Here is a 22,666-nt window from a genome sequence, read left to right on the forward strand (position 1 = left end):
ATTTTTTATGCTTTCTTGGTGCACCCCCTTGTGGTCTTTGTGGGCAGTCTTGTTGTAGTTAAGCCTTGATTGTTTTCGGCAATATGGGGGTGAATTGACCTCCAGGCTAACTGGCTATGAGAGTCAGCTGTGTCTGCAGTGGGAGTGCTACTGTGCTGAATCTCTAGGGCGGTGCTAATCTAGCCTTTGCCTGAGGCTCTCTGGCAAATGCCTCTGTGCAGGGCTTGGGCGGGGCGGGTCCCCAGGGGATCTACAGGGCGGGCGGAGCGAGCAGTTATGGCTGCTCTCAGTTCCGTCTCCAGCGGCTCTGCCACCGCTGCAGACCTCGGAGAGAAAGCTGCCTTCCCGCTTCTCCTGTTTGAGTCTGGGTCCCTAGAGACTCGCCCGGATCTGGAGCTCACAGTCTGAAACTCCCTCCCGATTGAAGACAACAACCAAGCCCTCCGCAGCCAACCCACTCCACATGCACTCCGAACCTTAGTATTTCACTTCAGTACTGCGCCTCCTCTGAGTCTCGTATGGTTTCCTCTTTCCTCCTAGTTGTTGAACTTCCACTCAGCCAGCCTTCCTGTGGTTCTGGATGATGTCCGTTCCATCTTTTAGTTGTATTTTTGAAGTGGTTGTTTGAGGCAGCAAGCTCCGGCGTTAACCTATGCCGCCATCTTGGTTCTCCTTAGTTCAGTTTTTGAAGTATTATTCTGAAATGGTATTTTTTATGGATGCAAAAGTTATTAAGCAGTAATAAAACCTCACTAATTTAAAAAATTGTTGGGAATTCATCTCTGGATTAGTGAAAAGTTTGAAGGTAATTGTGTTTACTTTAGTAAATAGTTCAGAATTCTTTATAATTAGAATATCAAAGTTTTGCAAATAGATGTGACTAACGGGTTAAAGTTAATTTAAAAAGTTTGCTTTTTAAAGTGTAAAAGTCCATAATATTATGTTGTTTAGTAAACTCTTTAGGAATAGATAGCTTCCAGGTTACCTTGAGGTCTGAACTATTTTTGAGAGATGGGAGGATTTTTAAATTAGGTGGAGCTATATACATTCTTGAAAGTTTTCCTTTTTTCCTAGATCACAGTTTACCTTATTTGTGCAATGTTTCTTCTCCTAATTAATTGCCATTGATTCTTTGCTGGGATATTTGATATCGGTCTGGAGACATTTCTCTTAGTCATTCCATTAAGATCTGTACCTATTTTTGCTCTGGTTTTACATTTTACCAGTGACTTTGGGCTTTGATGAAATTATTTTGGATCAAGTCTGAGAAAGTTAACTATTTATAGTTACCCCTCCCTTTCAAGTTCTTTTTTTTTGAGATATAAATAGTGTTGAAATAAGCCAGAACTAAGAAGATGAGTTATGACAGGAAAGACTGTAACATACGTTTCTGAGTTAAAGAAGCATTTTACATAAATAATATGTAGAATCATTAAACTTTTAAAATATAAGATTTTTAAAAAGCATATCTATGATGGAAAATATTATGGTAAATAGTTCAGGCATAATTTGGTTTATAATTTATTGTTTCCCAGTTATATTTAAATTTGTCTCTGCTTAATTGACTTAATTTTTCTTGTTGGGTTACATATGAATAATTTTAAGTTTTTAAAACCTAGTTTTTAAATAATCTGATCCTCTACTTTTAGGCAAAGATGCTGGCTACTTTGGGGGGAATATCAGAGTATTCTAAATGAACTTATTTTAGAAAAAAAAATATTTTTAATACAAAATATAAAATTTCTGCTTTACTTTTGCTTGTATAATGTGATGTGAGTAAATTAAAGCCTTTCACATCAGATTATCAAATGAAAAATGTGTTTTTAAAATTGTTTGGTGGTTTTTTTTTTTAAACATCTCTTAGGAGTGGGGCAAAACTTTTGTTTTTTAGTTTTTAGTTTAGTTTTTTTTTTTTAAATTCTTTTTCAAGGATACTTTTAGAGCATTAACCTAGTGTGATTTGCTCTTCCTTTTCTGTAAGGCCTGGATCCCTCCTTTATTTTGTATATGTAGGTGTTTATAGCTCCTTTTGCCTTTTAGCCTTCCTGTCTTTTATTGTTTGCCTTTTTCTTTATTTTCCTTTTGTTGATTCCTCTTTATGCTAAGCCATTGCTTATGATCTTTGACTATGAAATTACTTATCTACCTTCTCTTAATATGGCAGGCTCCCTGTGTTACCATTTTTTTTTTTTTGCTTAAAGTGTACTAAACCTGTTTCTAGGGTTGTATATTTAGTACTAATTTATTATCTATGTATGTACTTTACCATTGGTAATTGAAACGGAAACATGAATTTTAATAGATATAATTGTTGTTGGTCTTATTTTCCAGGCCAGAGATCCTCAGCAGGAACCTGTGGAAGAGATAGAAAATTTGAAGAAACAACATGATTTATTAAAAAGGATGTTACAGCAGCAGGAGCAACTGCGAGCTCTGCAGGGAAGACAAGCTGCTCTTCTTGCTCTGCAACATAAAGCAGAGCAAGCTATTGCTGTCATGGATGACTCTGGTATGCCACAGTCTTAGAATGTTGTTTTAGAAGCAAGGCGTGATAGTACTGCAAGGTGGATGCTGGTTATTAGATAGTCAGATCTTGATCACTGACGAGTTTAGAAACCTAAATATAAGGCTTACCCTGTCCTGTGCTTTTCTCTGGTTACGCAGAAAAGATTGCAGGGACAAATCCTGGCCATCATACTGTACCGGGCAGACAGCCATCTCGCTCTCCTTTGCATCAGAGAGTACCCTTACGAGGTAAAAGGGACAGGCTGTAGTTCTGTTTTTGTACCTCAGACTGATAGTGCTGTTAATGCTTTTATTTCCACCTTTTGTACTTCATTTAGGTAGGACTGCTGTATTTTACTTGCCTCCCAAGGAAGGGTTAAGACCTTAAGTAAGATGGTGATTAGATAGATTTGTAGAGCTTTTTTAGCTTCTGAGGTTACTAGTAGTTCTGTTATTTCAATTAGGTATCCAATTGTGTACAGCAGTTCCTTTGGGCTGTGTTTTTATCCTATACAGTCTTCCTGAGACTCAGAAATATTCTTTTTCCCCTAATGGTCATATATCACTTAGGTGGAAATTTTATTGCATTGTTTAGTATTGAGTTTAATTTGTCTCATCACCTTCAAACCTAAGTGTTTAATCTTCATTAAGTTGGAAACAAATTGTTACTTTTTAAAACTCAGGTAATATTTTCTAGTAGTCTGTCATCCCATTCTAATAATTTATCACCCTGTGGGCTCTCCATTTTAGGTCCTCACTGAAGTTAACCTTGTTACTCGATTTATCCTGCTACTCACACCCATCCCACTGGCTCAGCCCTCTGATAAGCATAATTTAATTTTTCCCTTTTCATAAGGAACTTTATGACTTGGAAGTAACTTACTCTTTTATAATAATTATATAGTTGTATATAATATATATAGTATAACATATAGTAGTAATTATAAGATTTAAAAAAAATCCTCACCAAGTCTATACTTATTGATTTTTAGAGAGAAAGGAAAGAAGAGAGAGAGACAGACAGACAGACAGACACAGGCAGAAACATTGATCAGCTGCCTCCCATAATTACCCCCACCAGGTATCGAACCCTCAGCCTAGGTATGTGCCCTGACCAGGAGTTGAACCCGCAACCTTTTTGTGCACAGGGTAATGCTCCAATCAACTGAGCTTCCTGGCCAAGGCAATAATTACAAGATTTTTATTCCCACTTTCCCTTTTAAAATTCAAAGTATCATTAGCTTTTATATTTAGGAAAAACATATTTTACTAATGACCAATACTAGTTTGGTTAATAATATACTTTTAAACATTTTTCAGATTTGGAGTGTTAGATTTCAGAGACTTTCCTGTAATAGTTATGTTATTTGAAATAGTTAAGTTTACATCATCTCATTTGATTATCACAAAATTGTAGGTTAGTCTCAGGAGCTTTTCTTGTTTTCTCACTTTATAAAGAAGGACCTCCAACACAGAGTTTGTGATTTCCATAAGCTTATATGAAATTTTAGTAGCATCAGATCTCTTGAGTTTTAGGTCAGTGGTCTTCTGTTTATGAACTTTTATTTTTAAGTAAGCAGATAATCTATTTTTTACAAACAGAAAAATGTGTACTGTCATGAGGCAGGGACCAGGAATAGAACAAATAAGAGTTTTAATTTATTTGATATACTGTTTCAAAAAGAACTTTAGGTTAATAATTTTAAGGCAGATTTACTCTTGTATTTATGAGATTTTGCAGAGGAATACTGATGGAAAGCCACAGTTGTTATATTTAATTTTCTGGTATATAAGAGGCAACGTAATTGTCCTGGGAAAGAGTGCTCCTTTCATCATTTAACTAGAAAGCTGTGTGTTAGTTATCTAGACTGTAATTTCTTCCTTTTCAAAACATAGTTTGGACTAGATGTGTGGGATTCTCTCCAGCCCTGAAATTCAAATTTCTCAATAGAAAAAGCTAGTATTTTCCTTTTAAACAGAAACAGTTTATAGCCAGTGTCTCATTTAGAGCTAGGATAAGCATGGGGTGGCTGGGTAGTAGAGCACCAACCGTTATCAAAATTGTCATCAGCATACTGCCTTAGGAAGGAAGATAAAAACTACGGTTTTTTAGTATGACTAGTAGCACAAGCAATTACTTCAATAAATTATCTGTTCTATTGCAGGGGTCAGCAAACGATGGCCAACTCGATTTGGCCCACTATCTGCAATAAAGTTTCATGGAATATAGCCATGCCCATTTGTTTATGTATTTTCTGTGGTTACTTTTGCCCTATAATGGCAGGGTTGAGTAGTTGAAACAAAAATTGTATTTCTACAAAGCTTAACATATTTAATACTATCTGAATTTTGAAGAAAGTTTGCTAGCCCTTGAACTAGAGCGTCATTTGTTAGTGGAGATGGGAATTGAGACCTATCAGAATCAGCTGTTCTTTTTTAGACAAGTACTTTACCTAACACAGCCTCGACCCAGACTGCTAGACCTGTCCCCATCCTCCATTCAGTCACTGTTCCTAATTAGGATGTAAAAGTATTCCTCCTCAAATGTTGGGACAGAAAAAGATGAACCACTATCTTAGAGTTTTGTCATTTTCCCTTTATTTTCAGATTAGATGGAAATGATAAAATGATTGCTTGACAAATAAATCGGTTAACTAGTTTCAAATTATGTTAGTGGACGTTTTTTTAAGTCCTGTTTCCCCAAAATTTATTTTTAGTTTCTCATAAATTAAGGTGGTGTATTTATTTATTTGCTTTAATTAATAGTTCTTAATTTTTCTTTCCAGTTGTAACAGAAACTACAGGTAGTCTATCTGGAGTTAGTATCACATCTGAACTAAATGAAGAATTGAATGATTTAATTCAGCATTTTCATAATCAGCTTCGTGATTCTCAGGTAACAATTTTTTCATGATAGTTGAGTTTAAAGTCACATTAATTAAAACAGTGGAGTTCAAACCTTACTGAGCATAAGTATTATCTGATACGATTGTTAAAATAATGTAGATTTCTATTCAGTAGGATTCTTCACACCTTTACAATTATGCTTCATACATTTCGCGTGGGTTTTTTTCCATGTGTGCTAGTGCTTGTAGTCTATGGACTATACTTTTGAGAAACAACAAATTAGAGGAAAATCTATTTTGAATGAAGTGATTAGTGAAATTTTCCCTTTGTGTGCTACTGAATAACACGTTCTTTTTGCCTCTCAAAGATAAATGGTCACAATCTTTAAACTTGTTTTCTTTGAATCTGTGTCCCTGTAGTAATTTCTAACAATTTTGAGAAAGTTCTTAAGTTTAATTTCGGAGTTAATAATTTCATAATTTATTGACCTTTTAAAATAATTATGTAAATGCAAACTTTTCAGTCTGTGGGCCTTGAGTAAGAAAGGTGAATTAATACCTCTCCAGTGGAATTCAGTATAATTGAAGATGCACTATCACCTGTCTGCTGAACAACTAAAAATAAAAGAATATGGCCCAAACACTTTGGGGAGTTATTTAGCAATATCTAATACATACTTTCCAGGAGTCCTGCAATGCCCCACCTTAAGAAATTCTATGTTCACAAGGAGACATGTTATGTATAAGAATGTTTATGCAGCATTGTGTTAATAGCATAAAAATAAAAAGCAACCTAAATGTTCATCCATGAACAGGAAAATGGACTAATAAGTTTATATGAGTACATACATAGGTATTACATACTAAAAGCATGTTAATATCTTTAAAGAGAGTAATGGGGTTGGGTATTTTTATGTATAGAGTTTTAGCTGTATTTATGAGGTTATAGTTCTCTTTAAAAAAGAAATTGATGCAAATGTGGCAAAATGGTAAAATTTGACTGAGCTCAATGGCATTTATTCAATACTAGAGGTCCAGTGCACGAAAATTCCTGCACTTGCCTCTCAGTCTGGGACTCCTTGGGGGATGTCCACCTGCCGGTTTAGGTCTGCTCCCTGGGGCCCAGCAGCCCAGGAGCACTCGGGGGATGTCCGACTGATGGCTTAGGCCTGCTCCTCGGGGATGGGCCTAAGCCATCAGTCAGACATCCTTAGCGCTGCCAAAGAGGAGGGAGAGGCTCCCACCACCGCCGCTGTGCTTGCAGCCATTAGCCCGGCTTGTGGCTGAGTGAAGCTCCCCTTGTGGGAGCGCACTGAACACCAGGGGGAAGCTTCTACATTGAACGTCTGACCCCTGGTGGTCAGTGCGTATCATAGTCATTGGTCGTTCTGCCGTTAGGGTCAGTTTGCATATTACCTTTTTATTATATAGGATATGATTCCCTAAGTCTTAATGGATTTTTGAAAGGTTTCATAATTTATTTTAAATAGAGGGACATAGGAAAGAAGTGGTAGGAAAGACTTTGATAGGTTTAAGAAATTAAAAGTTTATGGTGGTGGTAAGAGAGGGATTGATAAGGCTTATTTTGTATAAAGTGTGGCACTGTGTAGTCATTGTGTGTCTATAAAACTATATGTTATATTGGCACAAAAGGAAGCACTATGCAATTTAGGAATAGGAAAGGCATATACTTACCCACCATACAACCTAGGCAAATAGATATCTCTTAGGAAGAATATTTATTTTTTATATATTTTTATTGATTTCAGAGAGGGAGAGAGAGATAGAATCATTAATGATGAGAGAGAATCATTGATCAGCTGCCTCCTGCACGCTTTCTACTGGGGATCAAGCCTGCAACCTGGGCATATGCCCTTGACCAGAATCAAACCCAGACCCTTCAGTTTGCAGGCTGATGCTCTATCCACTGAGCCAAACCAGCTAGGGCTCTCTTGAAGAATTTTTATGCCTTTTAAAAATGAGAATGCAACCTTTAATTACCTTAGTCTTTATTTTTCTTCTCTTTTTTTTATAAGCCTCTACCTGTTCCAGACAATAGGAGACAGGCAGAAAGTCTTTCATTAACTCGGGAGGTTTCCCAGAGCAGGAATCCAGCAGTTTCAGAACATTTACCTGATGAGAAAGTTCAACTTTTTAGCAAAATGAGAGTGTTACAGGAGAAGAAACAAAAAATGGACAAACTGCTTGGAGAACTTCATACACTTCGAGATCAACATCTCAACAATTCATCATGTAAGTAAATCTGGCTTAGTGGTATTAGGTAGAAGACACATAAGTATAATGGCAGCATATAAGTAGTTCCTTAGTAAATATTTGGTGAGTGAATGAACACATAGTTCCTCAAGAAAATTACAGTTATTTTGTGGGGAGATGAACTTGCATGTGAAAAGCTTTTAAGTAATAAGGCAGTATGATTAAAGCCAAATAGATGTCAGATCTGTTCTATAATTCAGAAGAGGGAAAGGATAAAGTTAAGCCTTGAAAATGGGGAGAATTTAAGGGAAAAGTAGAAGGTAATTAGGTGCTTAGACATAATAATACTGCAATTTTAACATATTCAGAATTTTCCCTTAAAAACTAATCCAAATTAATACTTGGTTTAAAAACACGAAAGTATTTATACCAAAAAAAGTGAGATATAAAAAATTTTTATATAGTACATATATATGCAGAAATTCCAAAACATCCTTTTAAAAAATATATAACTAGTCATCTCATGTGGGAATAGGAAAGGCAGTAATCATCCTAGTTATACTATAGAAACTGTCTTTTCTGCTTTGCAGATGTTTTACTTGCCTCTGTCTAAGATATAGTTGCTAATTTTTCATTTGCTATCCTCATCTTCACAAGCCTGATTCCTGCCTTTTGCCCAAACAGTAGTAGGAGCTCTAGCATTAGAAATGGAGTCAATAGAGTCAGGCTCAGTTGGTCATTATTCTTTAGCATTCCAGTTGTTCTCTTACTAAAGAAAAAACAAGGGATAGAAATATTTCTGGAGTCCCTGTTTCTTCTCTTTGCCAAGTTCAAAAGAATCTTAGTATTTCTACCCTGAAACATACTCCTTTTCCCTGACCTCTTTTAGTCTGCTAGAGTATAAACTAATCCCAACACTTATCCTTCCTAAACAGATTAACACAACTAAGAAAACCTTAACATTTGAAAGTTGTATTTAAGGCCTTGTGATCAGTGTTATTCACATGGGAAAGTAGCACACTGCTTACTGATGATGCCAAAAAGTCATTTTCTCCCCACTGGAAAACTGCAAAGCAGCAGCAAAGGTAGAGCAGCCCAGGAATAGAGTGAAGAGACTACTGGAAAGCAGCTATAGCAGTTGATAATGTAGGCAACAAGTAGTGATGATGATGCTGTGAGAAAGAGACAAATGCCAATAGTTTTAAAGTGGAAGACAGAGAAGTACAGAAATTAATCATCTTCATTTACTGCCCTTGAAGGCATAAGATAACCTTTGTCTGATCTGTGTGAACAGAAAAATAATTAAAATGTAATGGTTAAAGGACTACAGAGGATGAGCTATCATTAATTTGAATGTTTTATTGCCAAGTAGTATTTCATAGTATGTATATACCACAGTCACTTTAACAACAATTTTGCTTTATTTTTTGGATTAAGAAAAGTTTTGTCTTGGAGACCAGATGTAATTTCCTCTGAGCTATGGATTTGGTAGTCTCTTAAGGACATACTATTCTAGGGCTGCTTTATAAAGATTTGTGGATGGTGTACTGCACATCATACACAGTGGCCTTGATGAACTTAACCCAGAAACAAGTTTATCAGGGGCTTTAACAAGGAATACTGTTTTTTTTAAAGGTAGAATATCATAGTTCTTGTCAATTTCCATCTTGTCTTTCTTCTTTCTGTTTTAACTATATTTGGTTGAGCATCATGTTTATAAGTGGTCTGGATGTTAATATTTTTAAGTTTCTAAAATTTATGCAGAATTTAAGATGTTAATGACTTCTACTTTTTATTTTTCTACATCCAAACAAACTATAAATAAATGTTTGGTGCCATATTTGTTTTTGGTAACTTTTTTTTGTATGTGTGTAGTTGTGCCTTCTTCAGCCTCTCCACAAAGGAGTGTGGACCAAAGAAGTACAACTTCAGCTCCCTCTGCTCCTGTTGTCAATGGAGAATCCAATAGCCTCCCATCATCAGTTCCTTACCCTGCTGCTTCTCTGGTTTCTCAGAATGAGAGTGAAAATGAAGGCCATCTAAATCCAACTGAAAAACTCCAGTAAAACACTTTTACAGATATTGTTAAATAGATTAGAATTGGATAATGGGGATAAGTTCTGGGTTTATTTAATATGATAAACATTCTTAAGTGATATGGTAGTACAAGTGTGTCTGGGTGTTATATGAGCAATCTTTAGGCTTTCCAAGAGGTATGTGACATTGTAATACAGATCATTTCTAAGAGCAAATGTATTCCAGTTTTCAAATAAAGAATTAGAAACAGCTGAACTACAGTTAAAATAATCAAGTGGTTTAGAAGCTGGCTTTACAATCAAATAGCTCTGTATGTGTGTCTTTCAAGGCTCTATGACTGTGGACAAATAGCTTACTCTCACTTAACCTCTTTCTTCATCTGCGAAATAGGGATAATAATATACTTGTTCACAGAGGTGTTTTAAGGATTAAAAAGCATTGGCATGCCTCCTGGCACTTAATAAAAACTTAAGCTGGTCATTTTTTGGTAAACATATGACATACTTTATAGATTTCTATGTTACAGGAACCATCTCCAAATGCTCAATAATGCTTGCATACCTGATTTGCCTGAGAGCTAGTATTCAAATTGAGTGTTTTGTACTTCTCATTTTGGATACATATTAAGAAATCTAGGAATATTTCTGACATTGAGTTTTAAGCTGTTAACATCCATACCTGCTTAAAATGAACACTTGGAACTCTTTAATATGCTTTTGTCTCTAACACAGCATGAAAAAATAAAGCAATGAGATTTTGAGTAGACTATACTTGAAATTAAATTATTTATAGGCATAGCCCCTGGATATTTGACTAGACTTAAGTTTTGTTTGTGTTGGCTGCTATTACATGAAAATAATGCATGCTTTACTTTGCTAAAATAGTTATTAATATTATATATACATGTGTTGTTTATCAGGAAGTTAAATGAAGTTCGGAAGAGATTGAATGAATTAAGAGAATTAGTTCATTATTATGAACAAACATCAGATATGATGACAGATGCTGTAAATGAAAACACAAAAGATGAAGAAACTGAAGAGTCAGAATATGATTCTGAGCATGAAAATTCTGAGCCTGTTACTAACATTCGGTAAGAACTTTTATTTGACTTTTCTCCTGTAAGTCTGCTGTTTTGGTCAGTGTAATCTTAATTGCCTTGTGTAAAAAATAGGGAAGAGTTGAGTATAGTAGTTTAGTAAATTTGCTATTTGTTAGATCAAATGCAAATTACAAGAAGTATCTAAATTAGCATTTTTCCACCTCTTTAATTTTAGGTATAATTTTGATTTTTCAAATGTTTTAAGTTTCTAAATTGCAGAAGTTAATGAAAAGCAAGAACCAATTATTCATAGTATGAATTTAAATGTGGAAAAGCCAATAATGTTCATAGTTTGGAAGTACTTTATCAGCAGTTCTAAACCTTGGTGGTTGTTATTATTATTATTATTATTATTTTTACCTTAAATAACTAAGCTGTTTTCTTTTTTTTAGAAATCCCCAAGTAGCTGCCACCTGGAATGAAGTAAACAGTAATTCCAATGCACAGTGTGTTTCTAATAATAGAGATGGCAGATCAGTTCATTCTAATTGTGAAATTAACAACAGATCTGCTGCCAACATAAGGGCTTTAAACATGCCTCCTTCTTTAGGTATGATTGACTCTATTCACAGAAATTATTGCCATATTGTTCTTGGCAAGTAGATTTTTCTTTCATTAGTACTCAAGTTTATGAAATTACGGATTTCAATGATACCTGTTTTCAGCAGATTGTCGATATAATAGAGAAGGAGAACAGGGGATTCATGCTGCACAAGGTGAAGATGATGAGGAGGAAGAAGCAGAAGATGAGGGTGCTAGTGGAGCTTCATTGTCTAGTCACAGGAGCAGTGTGGCTGATGAGGCTCCAGAGGATGCTGAATTTGAACAGAAGATCAATAGACTTATGGCTGCAAAACAGAAACTTAGGCAATTGCAAGATCTTGTTGCTATGGTACAGGCAAGTACAGCTTGGTTTTTAAAAAACTACTTGTCAAATAGTACAGTCTTATAAGGTAAAATTTATATATTTTGACAATTACATGGCATAATTATACTATTACATATTTATGTATTAAGTTCTTGCTACATGCCAGCTTTAGATGTTTGGCACTTAAATTTAGTTTTTAACTACTGTTGACATACAATATTATATTAGTTTCAACTGTACAGAATAATGATTAGACATATTTTATGAAGTGATCAGCTCAATAAGTGTAGTACCCATCTAATATTATATGTAATTATTATAATATTATTGACTATATTTCCTATGCTGTACTTTATTTATATTCTTGTGACTACTTTTGTAACTGCCAGTCTGCACTTATTTAATCCTTTTTACCCATGGCCCCAACCTCCCCTCCCATCTGGTGACTATCAGTTTGTTCTCTGTATCTTTGAGTTCATTTCTGTTTTGTTTGTTCTTTTATTTTGTTTTTTAGATTCTACATATAAGTATTATTTACAGTTTGCTTTTTTTCCCCACTTCACAATGTCTTGGAGAACTTTTCATATTAGCATATATAGTCCTATATAATTACAGATAAATAATTGTGAAATATTATATAGAAAAGTAATTATAAAATATAAATCATACTGCATATGTGTGTGTGTATGTTTGTGGTATATATTAAATACACCTCTTATTAGCTGCAACAGAGTTTTCTGTAGTATTAACAGACCTTAATTTAGTTAATCTGACTCCTACTGATGTATACTTTTGTTGTTTCCAGTTTTTTACTACTTGGAATATTCCAGTGAATATTCTTGCCCAACTCTCTTTGTGCGTTCCAAGAATATATATTTTTTATTGATTTGTGATAGAGAGAGAGATTGATTGAGATTGATAAGTTGCCTCCCATATGCTCCTGACTGGAATCAAACCCCTTCAACCTTTTCAGTGTATAGAATGACATTCCAACCAACTGAGCCACTTGCTGCATTTGTGTTTTTCAAGAGTATATAAGAAGTGGAATTGCTGTGTTAGATTTTATGCACATATCAATTTTAATGGACACTGCTTAACTGCTTTCCAAAGTGGCTCTATTAATTGATATCTAAGCAATGGTGTATGAGTCCTTTTTCTCATACCCTTGATTACATTTTTTATATTGATACACTATAGCTTGTTTAACCATTATTGGAATTGGTTTTTGGCTTTTTCCAAGTTTTCCCTAATATAAGAAAGGCTTTTGTGTAAACACATGTACACAAACACATATAAGTGTATAAATACACATGTAAATATTTTTGCTTATACAAATTATATGTGTTGGGTACATAAACTGATAACATTGGTTACCTATGGAGAATGGAGTCAGTTGGGGACAGAGATGGAAAAAAGAATTTTCTAAATGTCTTTTTTAGTTTTTGAACTTTGATTATATGACAATATTACCATTAGAAAAAATTAAAACAGCTTCTAAAGCAAATAACAATAATAGGTTGTGCTTTCTTACAATCATTGTACTTGTTAATTACTTTCCCTTTTTTATAAGACTTCTTTCTTCAGATGTATTACCCAAAGTGGGAATAACAGAGCAGAAATGATAACTTGGTGGCTTATAGATGAATCAGGCTTATATTGAATGGAGATCTTTTCCTTTAGGGAGTTCGTAGGACCTGAAGTATATATGAGAAATGAGAAAACTACAACCCAGAGGGAATAAGGGGTCTCCTTCTGAAAGAGAGCAATTGAAAAAAATGATTGGTCCTGGCAGTGTGGCTCAGTTGGTTGAATGTGGTCCCATGCATTGGAAGGTTGCTGGTTCGATTCCAGTTAGGGCACATACCCAGGTTGTGGTGCATATGGGAGGCTACTAATGAATATCAGTGTTTCTCTTTCACAACTATATTCCTCTCTCCCTCTCCCTTCCACTCTCTCTAAAAAAATCAATTGAAAATATCCTAATAAAAGCCTAATATGTTGAGTGTCCAGTCGGCCATTCAACCACCAATCAAAGCGTAATATGCTAATGATATGCTAAGGCTGCTCAACCGCTCTCTATGACGTGCACTGACGACCAGGGAGCAGACTCTCCAACCAGTAGTTAGCTTGCTGCTGGGGTCCAGCCTATCAGGACTGAATGAGACGGGCTGAACACGCCCTGGAGCCCTCCTGCGGTCCCTCATCAGCTGGCCAACCGTCCATGTTCCTTCCCAGCCCCGATTGTGCACTGGTGGGGTCCTTCAGTCTGGCCTGTGCCCTCTTGGGCTGAGGACACCCCCCCCCCCCCCCCACCCAGTGCACGAATTTTGTGCACCAGGTCTCTAAAATATATAAATATATATGAAAAAATGATTGCTAAATTATACTTATTTTATCTAAGGTACTCTTCGTGTTCTTATATCTTTACTTGTATTGTCTTTCCCAAGAAACTCAGGAGATGGTCTGAACAGTTACATAGTTGTGAGCATCTAAAGGTATTATTATTATTCTTGATTAGATTAGCTTGGACAACTTAGATGGCCCTTATGAAACCTTATGTGTCCTAGAGTCTCCAGATGGCCATCTTTTTAGTTCCTTAATTTGATGAAAGTGTGTCAACAGAATACTTCTTTGTTTTAGTGTTTGAGGTATATCATTTAAGTTCAGGCACTTTCATACTACCATCTGAAACATCATGCAGTTGTTTTGTACCTTTTCTCATGCTTTAATTTTTCCACTTTTTATTATCACAAAATGTCTCATGATCTAGTTTGTTTATTCCTGAGTCCCAACCCAGTTACTTTCTAATCTTCCTCTCCATAATAGTAATTATGTTTGTTTTTAGATAGCAAAGACCAGAATAACACCATCTATAAACTTAAAATTGATTCGGTGCTTTTGTAACTAAGTTATCTCTAACTTTTTAAGGTTTTATTAGAATGATATTTGCAAAGGTTAAAGTTTTAGTTGAGGGCTTCCAAGAAAGCATGAGTAAATATAAAATATAGAGTTAAAAATTTTTTAATATACTTTTAATGATTTCAGAGAGGAAGGGAAAGATAGAGAGATATAGAATCATCAGTGTGCCCTGATCTGGAATTGAACCATGACTTCCTAGTTCATAGGTCAATGCTAACCACTGAGCCACACTCACTGGGCTAGGATTAAATATTTTTAAGAAAAATGCAGTAGTTCACCCCAAACCTTTTTTTTTTTTTTAAAGAAATTCTTCATTGTTTATTACATATGTCTCCTTTTTTCCCCATTAACCTCTCCCTGGCCACCCACTTCCCACCCTCCCCCACCCCCCCCCCCCTTTTTTTTTGAGGGCCTTCCGGTAAAAAAATAGAAGACCTGCTAGACAAATTCAAAAAGAGCTGTGAGCATTGGCCCCCAAATCTTTTAATAAGTACATTGATTTCAATAAAATATGGATCTGTTAGGAAGATAGTAACTTCAGTTGTATTGCCAGGAGTGATTACTAATTTAAAATGGTATATTCTCATTAGTTTTTGTATTGCAAGCCATTGACACTTGTTTGGCAGACCAAAGCCGTGAGGAAAGGGAAAATTTTATGTAAGCAAGTAACAATGGACATTGATTATTTGATATTGTTAATGTAAAAGTTAAATCTTAAGAAAAATTAATATTCAGGAGTTTGCAGTTCCAGTAGTATATTTTTTTATCTTCATATTCTTTGATAGCTCAGTATTTGGTCAAAATAACAAAAGGCAACTTAATATTTGTCATTACTGGGTAATAGGCAGCTCAGATATTTAATGTACTATTTTTAGTTTCAATACTCCATTTCTTGCCATTGGTAGAGAATGAACTTCAGTGTTCTCTACTGCTTTCTCTACTTCTCTAATTTTTCTTATATGACTTTGATTGACTAGTGGTATTTACTAAGGTATGAATTAGGTTTATCAAGATTATTTTAATATAATGATGTGTTTTTAGGATGATGATGCAGCAGATCAAGGAGTTATCTCTGCCAGTACTTCACATTTGGATGATTTCTACCCAGCAGAAGAAGGCACCAAACAAAATGCGAATAACAATAGAGGAAATGCCAATAAAACACAGAAAGATGCAGGAGTAAATGAAAAGGCAAGGTATGTTAAGCCTTCATTTAGTAAAAATTTAGTGCCTGTTATAGAGAAAGTACTCGGCTGGGTATACTGTATTACATAATGCTTAATGTTATCAGATTTACTGGAGTCCAAAATATAATGTCAATTTAATTATAGAGAGAAATTTTATGAGGCTAAACTACAGCAGCAACAGAGAGAGCTCAAACAGTTGCAGGAAGAAAGAAAGAAACTGATTAAGATTCAAGAGAAAATTCAAGCATTGCAAAAGGCATGTCCTGACCTACAGGTAATTAGGAAATTTCTCTCTTTCTATTTGAAAAAGATGTCTAAAACCCAGTGTCAATTGAAAGTACTCTTTCTAGTACTGATATGATAGATTTATTTCTGTTAATTTTATGATTAATGAAATGGTTGAACTAATGAACTGTTTTAGGGATACACATCTACACTGAAAGATACCACAAAGGAATTGACAGATTATTTCCATTCTTTCACTTGTTGGGTTAGCTAGCTAGAGTTTTAAAACATGAATGTAACTATTAAAATATTCTGGTTTCACATTTCTAGTTCCACTGAACTTCAAAGAGATCACTTTTTACAACATTTAGCTAGTGAAAAAAAAAATCAGGATGAAGTAAAATGCCAAAGACTCGGAAAGAAAGAAAGAAAATGAACCATACTCACATGTACTATGACTATGTTCCAGAAAAATCTAGCAATTAATTTTATATATATATACCTTTGCTTATTAATAGTATCCCATGCTTAGGTCTTTGATATTGAACAGAAAATGAACAATCTTTGACCATGTCAGGTAATAGGGGTAGGGTTAATATGGGAAGGAAATACCAATTCTTTTGGAGATTTTTTTTTTCTCCCTAAAATTTATACATAGCTGATAACAATATTTTAAGCTGATAACAATAACAATAAAATATATATTTTAAATATATTTTATTGATTTTTTTTATAGAGAGGAAGGGTGAGGGATAGAGAGTTAGAAACATCGATCAGCTGCCTCCTGCACACCCCCTACTGGGGATGTGCCCACAACCAAGGTACATGCCCTTGACGAATTGAACCCGGGATCCTTCAGTCCGCAGGCCGATGCTCTATCCACTGTGCCAAACTGGTCAGGGCAATATATTTTTTAAATGAGTTAAATAAAACCCAAAGAGTAGTTTTTCTACAAACCTTCAATAAAGAATTACAAAATAAAGTAAAATATTCTGATTTTAGCTTTGCAGTTCATGGACTACCATTTCCATCTTTAATGGCCTAAAATTATATAATAAAGCTCTTAAGCCATCATGTGTTATCTAAGGAAATTAAAATGTTTTGTTTTTAGTTTGAATATTAACTGTATGTACCTTTGCTTATTAATAGTATCCCATGCTTAGGTCTTTGATATTGAACAGAAAATGAACAATCTTTGACCATGTCAGGTAATAGGGGTAGGGTTAATATGGGAAGGAAATACCAATTCTTTTGGAGATTTTTTTTTTCTCCCTAAAATTTATTGGTTAAGTTTATTCTTCAGTCAGGTTTTCAAAGGAAGGGAAACACATCAAATGATATTTCTAATGTAACAATTTATTTTCTAGACTGTTACCTTTTCCACTTTAATCCCTTTTTCCTTATTCCCAATCTAAACAATGCCCAGAGGAATACATAGCTGAGTTGGGTTGAGTATATGAAATTTTCCACAGTAATGTTTTATCTCTCTTATCTCTGAAGGTTGATTACTACTCATCAGCTTTAGTCTGTGCTTTTATCTTTTATTATGTCAGATTTTCTTTGAACCATGATAGCAGTTGAGGTCTGATAACAAATATGTCACTAGAACCCTAGAGGAGTAATAAAATAACTGTTTTTATGAAATTAAAATAATTGCTTTAATTCCTCATAATGTTTCTAATCCTCTTTTTAGCTGTCAACCACTAGTGCAGGTAATTGTCCCACAAAGAAATATATACCAGCTGTTACTTCAACCCCAACTGTTAATGAAAATGAAACCAATGCAAGCAAACCTGTTTTTGAGCCTGACGATTCTTCAGTAGTAAATAATGAGGTATTGTATAATGTACCCTGTTGTTCTTGAGTCTTAAGTCACATATTGTTTTAAAATTTATTTTTCAAGTACAGTTGAATACAATATTCTATTAGTTTCTGGTGTATAACATAGTTTATTAGACATTTATATACCTTATGAAGTAATCATCCTGTTAAGTCTAGTACCCATCTAACACCGTACATAGTTATTACAGCATTATTGACTATATATTCCCCATGCTGTATAAGTCACAGCTTAAGAAGGAAACAATATCGGTAAAACATGTTTTTAAATGTAGCCTGTTTGTGTCTTTTAGTTTGGGGAAGAAATTTTTTTTTTCATAAAGTAATTAAGTTGGGATCTCTTCAAAATAGTCTTGATCTTTATTAGCAAATATTTGGTAGAATTATATGTAAAGGATAGTTGCAACAAATAGCAATCATTTCAGTTAAAAAGACCTATCCTTTGGTATTTTCTTTCATTTATATGTGATTTGTAGGAAACATCATAACTTTTTCTAAATAGTTGATATTTGGGTGCTACTTGTTTTCTTTAAGAATTAATGATTGCCTGGTTTTTTCTTATTCATCATTAACATTATTTTTAATCTTCATGAATATTTCAGTGTAAAAAGAATAGAGTGAGAATAGAAGTATTTGTTGGTATGGAGGACAATAGTATTAGCCTGTTGTCCTTTAAGGAGAAGACAAATCCAAATACTTTAACTTTGCTCTAATTTTTAAATTAATAGCTGTGGTCAGAAATGCGAAGACATGAAATTTTAAGGGAAGAGCTGCGACAGAGAAGAAAGCAGCTTGAAGCTCTGATGGCTGAACATCAGAGGAGGCAAGGTATAGCTGAAACTGTATCTCCAGTGGCTGTTTCATTGAGAAGTGATGGATCTGAAAACCTGTGCACTCCTCAACAAAGTAGAACAGACAAGTAAGAGTTATTTAAATCATTTTTTAAACATCATACCTGTGGCTTGTAGGCTAGGCAGCCTTGTTTTCCCTCTGCATCACAGTACAAATTTGCTGTGGCAGTGAGGATAGTATTTAAGTATCACCTTGGTGCCTCAGTTTCACTAAATTGAGTTCCTTTCTGTTCAAAGTTCTCATAGCATTAACTTTTTTTTTTAATTACTAAGACACTTAATCAAATGGTGATCTAGATTTTCTTGAGTGTATGACCTTTATTTTCTTAGTTAAGTTTTAAGCTTATAAAAAGAAAACTTAGTTAAGCTTTAACCTTGATACTTTGTAGTGCTATTCCATCAGGCCAGAAATAAGCACTTTTTTTACTCAAATTGAGTATCTGCTATTTGTAAGGTTTCTAAGGATCTTAAAACATTTTGTTATATAAGACATTTAGTTTTTAGGATTTAAGTTTGAAATTTTCATATCAAGAATATTTCTAAAAGACTTGGTCATCTTTAATATCAGTCAATTACTACCTATATAGTAGTATTCAGATCTAACATTTGGAATTCAAATGTGTTGCGACTTTACATTTTGATATTTTCAGATGGCATTTCTGAAACATTGCACCAAGCCTAACTCTTCTTCCTCTTAGAAGAACTTTTCCTGTTTGTGGAGTCCCCATACATATTTAGTGATCAAACTACATCTTTAGTATTTTATTCTGTTCTGAATACCACACATTTATACTTCAAGTTCTTTGGATAGTTTTGATAAGCATCAAGATTTTAGAACATAGGTTCTAGAATTGTGGTACCCAATATGAAAGTCACTAGATATAGAGGTAACTAAGTTAAAATTAAATAAAATAAAAATTTTCTCAATTACATCAGCCATATTTTAAGTGTTCATTGGTTATATGTACCTAGTGGCAGCTATATGGGACAGCACAGATATAGATCATCACTATTATTCAGAGAATGGTATTGGACAAGAGTGGTATTGATCTAGAAAACTGTCACTCAAGAAAAGTTAAGTTGAGGGTTGTTTAGGAAAAAATATTTAGAGCAGTGGTTCTCAACCTTCTTAATGCTGCGACCCTTTAATACAGTTCCTCATGTTGTGGTGACCCCCAATTTCATTGTTACAAATTGAACATAATTAAAGCATAGTGATTAATCACAAAAACAATATGTAATTATATATGTGTTTTCCGATGGTCTTAGGTGACCTCTGTGAAAGGGTCGTTCGACCCCCAAAGGGGTCACGACCCACAGGTTGAGAACCGCTGATTTAGAGGCTATGATTACTGTTTTAATTGGAAGAATTGTTTTATGGAAGACAGAAAAAATGTATTCTATATATAACTCATATCATAGTTACTAAGATTAAATGAGATTTTATATACACACATGCACATGTGCATGTACATGTATATTTGGTACAGTGTCTGGCACATGGTGGTAAAGTATTGAGCTCATCTCCAGAATGATCTCTTGTTTTTTTGTCTCAATCTCTAGAACAATGGCAACTTGGGGAGGTTCTACCCAGTGTGCACTAGATGAAGAAGGAGATGAAGATGGTTACCTTTCTGAAGGAGTTGTTCGGACAGATGAAGAGGAGGAAGAAGAAGAGCAAGATGCCAGTTCCAATGATAACTTCTCTCTGTATTCTCCTAACAGCATGAATCATAACTCTTACAGTGTAAAGGAAACTAAAAATAGGTTAGTTTCTCTGTTTTAATTCTTTGCTTGATTTGAAGAGTTTGAGGTTTTTCTGACACCAAGCAATTTTTTGATTCCCTGAACCAACGGGGGATCCTACAGTATAGTTCAATTCTGACACTTAACTAGTTGGAGTTAGGGCAGACTCCACAAGTTAAGGGGTTCAGTCCGCCAAGACTGCTGTCACTTCGGATGCCAGTCGTAAGTCCCTAGGGAACTGACCTTTCTGTCTGACATGACTACTAATTTGGGGGTTCCCACAACCCTTCTTCAGGTTTCATAATTTGCTAAAACAACTCATAACTTAGGAAAATGCTTGCTTGTATTGGTTTATTATGAAGGATACAACTCACGAACAGCCAAATGGAAGAGATTTGTAGGGCAAGGTTTGGGGGATGAGGTTGCAGAGCTTCAATGCCCTCTCTGGATGCACCACCTTCCCTGCACTCCAGTGTGTTCACCAACCCAGAAGGCTCAGCTGACCAGTGCTTTGTTGAGAGGTTTAACCCTTTGAGTGCCAACCAGTATCCTAGGAACTATGCTAAAATTGCCAAGGCATTTTTGCTGATTTTACAGCAGTTTAGGAAAAAAAAATTATGAATTGTAAGTAAATGAAGTTACATATTCAAAAACTTAAGGAAACCTTTACTACATTTGTTTTCATCTTTGACATATATTGTTTGCTGATTGTATTATAAAATACTAGTAGAAAAAAAAATTTTGAACAGTGCTCCCGGCACTTTTGGCGAAAGACAGGAGCAATGCGATCTCGCTCCCCGGCACTCTAAGGGTTAATGGAGGCTTCATTTCACAGGCTTAGTTGATTAAATCATTGGCTATAGACAATCCAGCTTAATCTCTGGGCCCTCCTCTATCGTCCTTGGAGTTTGGGAAATAGGGCTGAAAGTTCCAACTTCTCTAATCACCTGGCTGGTTTTTCTGGCCACCAGGCCCCCTCATGAAGCCACCTAGGGCCTGCCAAGAGTTATTAGCAGAAACTCAGATATGCTGGAAAGGGGCTCTTTATGAGAAACACAGGTACTCAGGGGATGCCAAGAGTTATAGGAGCTCTGCTGGAAACCTGGGAAAAATATTTTTTGATTGAATTTATTGGGAGTTTCATGTGTATAATTTTTATTTTTTCAATATTTATTAAATTGATTGGGGTGACATTGGTCAACATGAACATAAAGGTTTCAGGTATGGGTCCTGTGTTACAAAATCTGTATCTTGATCATGTGCCCACCGTCCAAAGTCAGATCTTCTCCTGCCACCTTCTATTAGGACCCCTTCCCTTCTCCCTCTATCCCCTTCCCTCTGGTGATCACCGCACTGCTGCTTGTGTTCACGAGTATCAGTTTTATTTCCCACATGATTGAAATCATATAGTTCTTAGCTTTTTCTGACTCAATTCACTTAGCATAATGTTATCAAGGTCTATCCATGTTGTTGCAAATGGCAGTATTTCATCATCATGGCTGAATAATATCCCATTGTGTGTATGTACCACGTCTTTGTCCAGTCTTCTATCGCGGGCACTTTGGTTGTTTCTGTGTCTTGGCCACCATGAATGATGATGCATTGAACATAGGGGTGCATATATCTTTGTGAATACATGATTTTGAGTGTTTTGGGTATATACCTAGGAGTGGGATTGCTCGGTCTTGTGGTAGTTCTATTTGTATAATTTTATAATATATTATCTGTATATTGTATTGTGTATTCACCACTCCATGTCAAGTCTCCTTCCATCACCATTTATGCCCCCTATATTTTTTTCTACCTCACCCAAAACCCCTTTCCCTCTGGTAATCACCATGTTGTTGTGTGTCTATGAGGTCTTTTTTTTTGTTTTTCTTTTCTTAATCCTTTCACCTTTCAAAAAATACATATAGCATATAAATTTTTTTCGTTAATCCTCACCCAAGGATATTTTTTCATTGATTTTTAGAGAGAGTGGAAGGGTGAGGGGAGAGACAGAGAGAAATATCCGTGTGAGAGAGACATATGGATTGGTTGCCTCCTGCACAGAGAGACATGTCAATTGATTGCCTCTCACAGGGCCCCAACCAGGGCCAGGGATCGAGCCTGCAAACAGGTACATGCTCTTGACTGGAATTGAACCTGGAACTCTTCAGTCCTAGGGCCAATGCTCTGTCCACTGAGCCAAACCAGCTAGGGCTCAAAATATATATTTTTATTATACTACAAGAGTGTTGCTGAGATATATTCCAGCTACACTGGATCAGGATTTATAAGCTTTGATCTTTGCTCTTTTGGGGGAGGTTAGCAAACATTGAAAAATC

At 35.2% G+C, this 22,666-nt stretch overlaps 1 protein-coding gene across 11 annotated transcripts in view; it reads left to right on the top strand.

Moving 5' to 3' along the window:
- PCM1 (pericentriolar material 1) overlaps nucleotides 1-22,666 on the top strand; it is a 91,019-nt gene that overhangs the window by 21,504 nt on the left and 46,849 nt on the right. For 4 of the 11 annotated variants that reach the window (XM_014537920.1, XM_014537919.1, XM_014537923.1 and 1 more), the window contains 13 exons: nucleotides 2,332-2,509; nucleotides 2,665-2,754; nucleotides 5,292-5,401; nucleotides 7,388-7,604; nucleotides 9,441-9,627; nucleotides 10,522-10,695; nucleotides 11,097-11,254; nucleotides 11,370-11,602; nucleotides 15,533-15,687; nucleotides 15,823-15,952; nucleotides 17,597-17,737; nucleotides 18,471-18,661; nucleotides 20,157-20,360. In XM_014537920.1, coding sequence (XP_014393406.1) covers nucleotides 2,332-2,509; nucleotides 2,665-2,754; nucleotides 5,292-5,401; nucleotides 7,388-7,604; nucleotides 9,441-9,627; nucleotides 10,522-10,695; nucleotides 11,097-11,254; nucleotides 11,370-11,602; nucleotides 15,533-15,687; nucleotides 15,823-15,952; nucleotides 17,597-17,737; nucleotides 18,471-18,661; nucleotides 20,157-20,360 — 2,168 coding nt within the window. The remainder of the gene's footprint in view (nucleotides 1-2,331; nucleotides 2,510-2,664; nucleotides 2,755-5,291; nucleotides 5,402-7,387; nucleotides 7,605-9,440; nucleotides 9,628-10,521; nucleotides 10,696-11,096; nucleotides 11,255-11,369; nucleotides 11,603-15,532; nucleotides 15,688-15,822; nucleotides 15,953-17,596; nucleotides 17,738-18,470; nucleotides 18,662-20,156; nucleotides 20,361-22,666) is intronic. The other 7 variants (XM_014537928.1, XM_014537922.1, XM_014537924.1 and 4 more) reach the window with 3 other exon arrangements.

This window comes from Myotis brandtii, unplaced genomic scaffold, assembly GCF_000412655.1.
Source record: "Myotis brandtii unplaced genomic scaffold, ASM41265v1 scaffold185, whole genome shotgun sequence".
Lineage (NCBI taxonomy): Eukaryota > Metazoa > Chordata > Mammalia > Chiroptera > Vespertilionidae > Myotis > Myotis brandtii.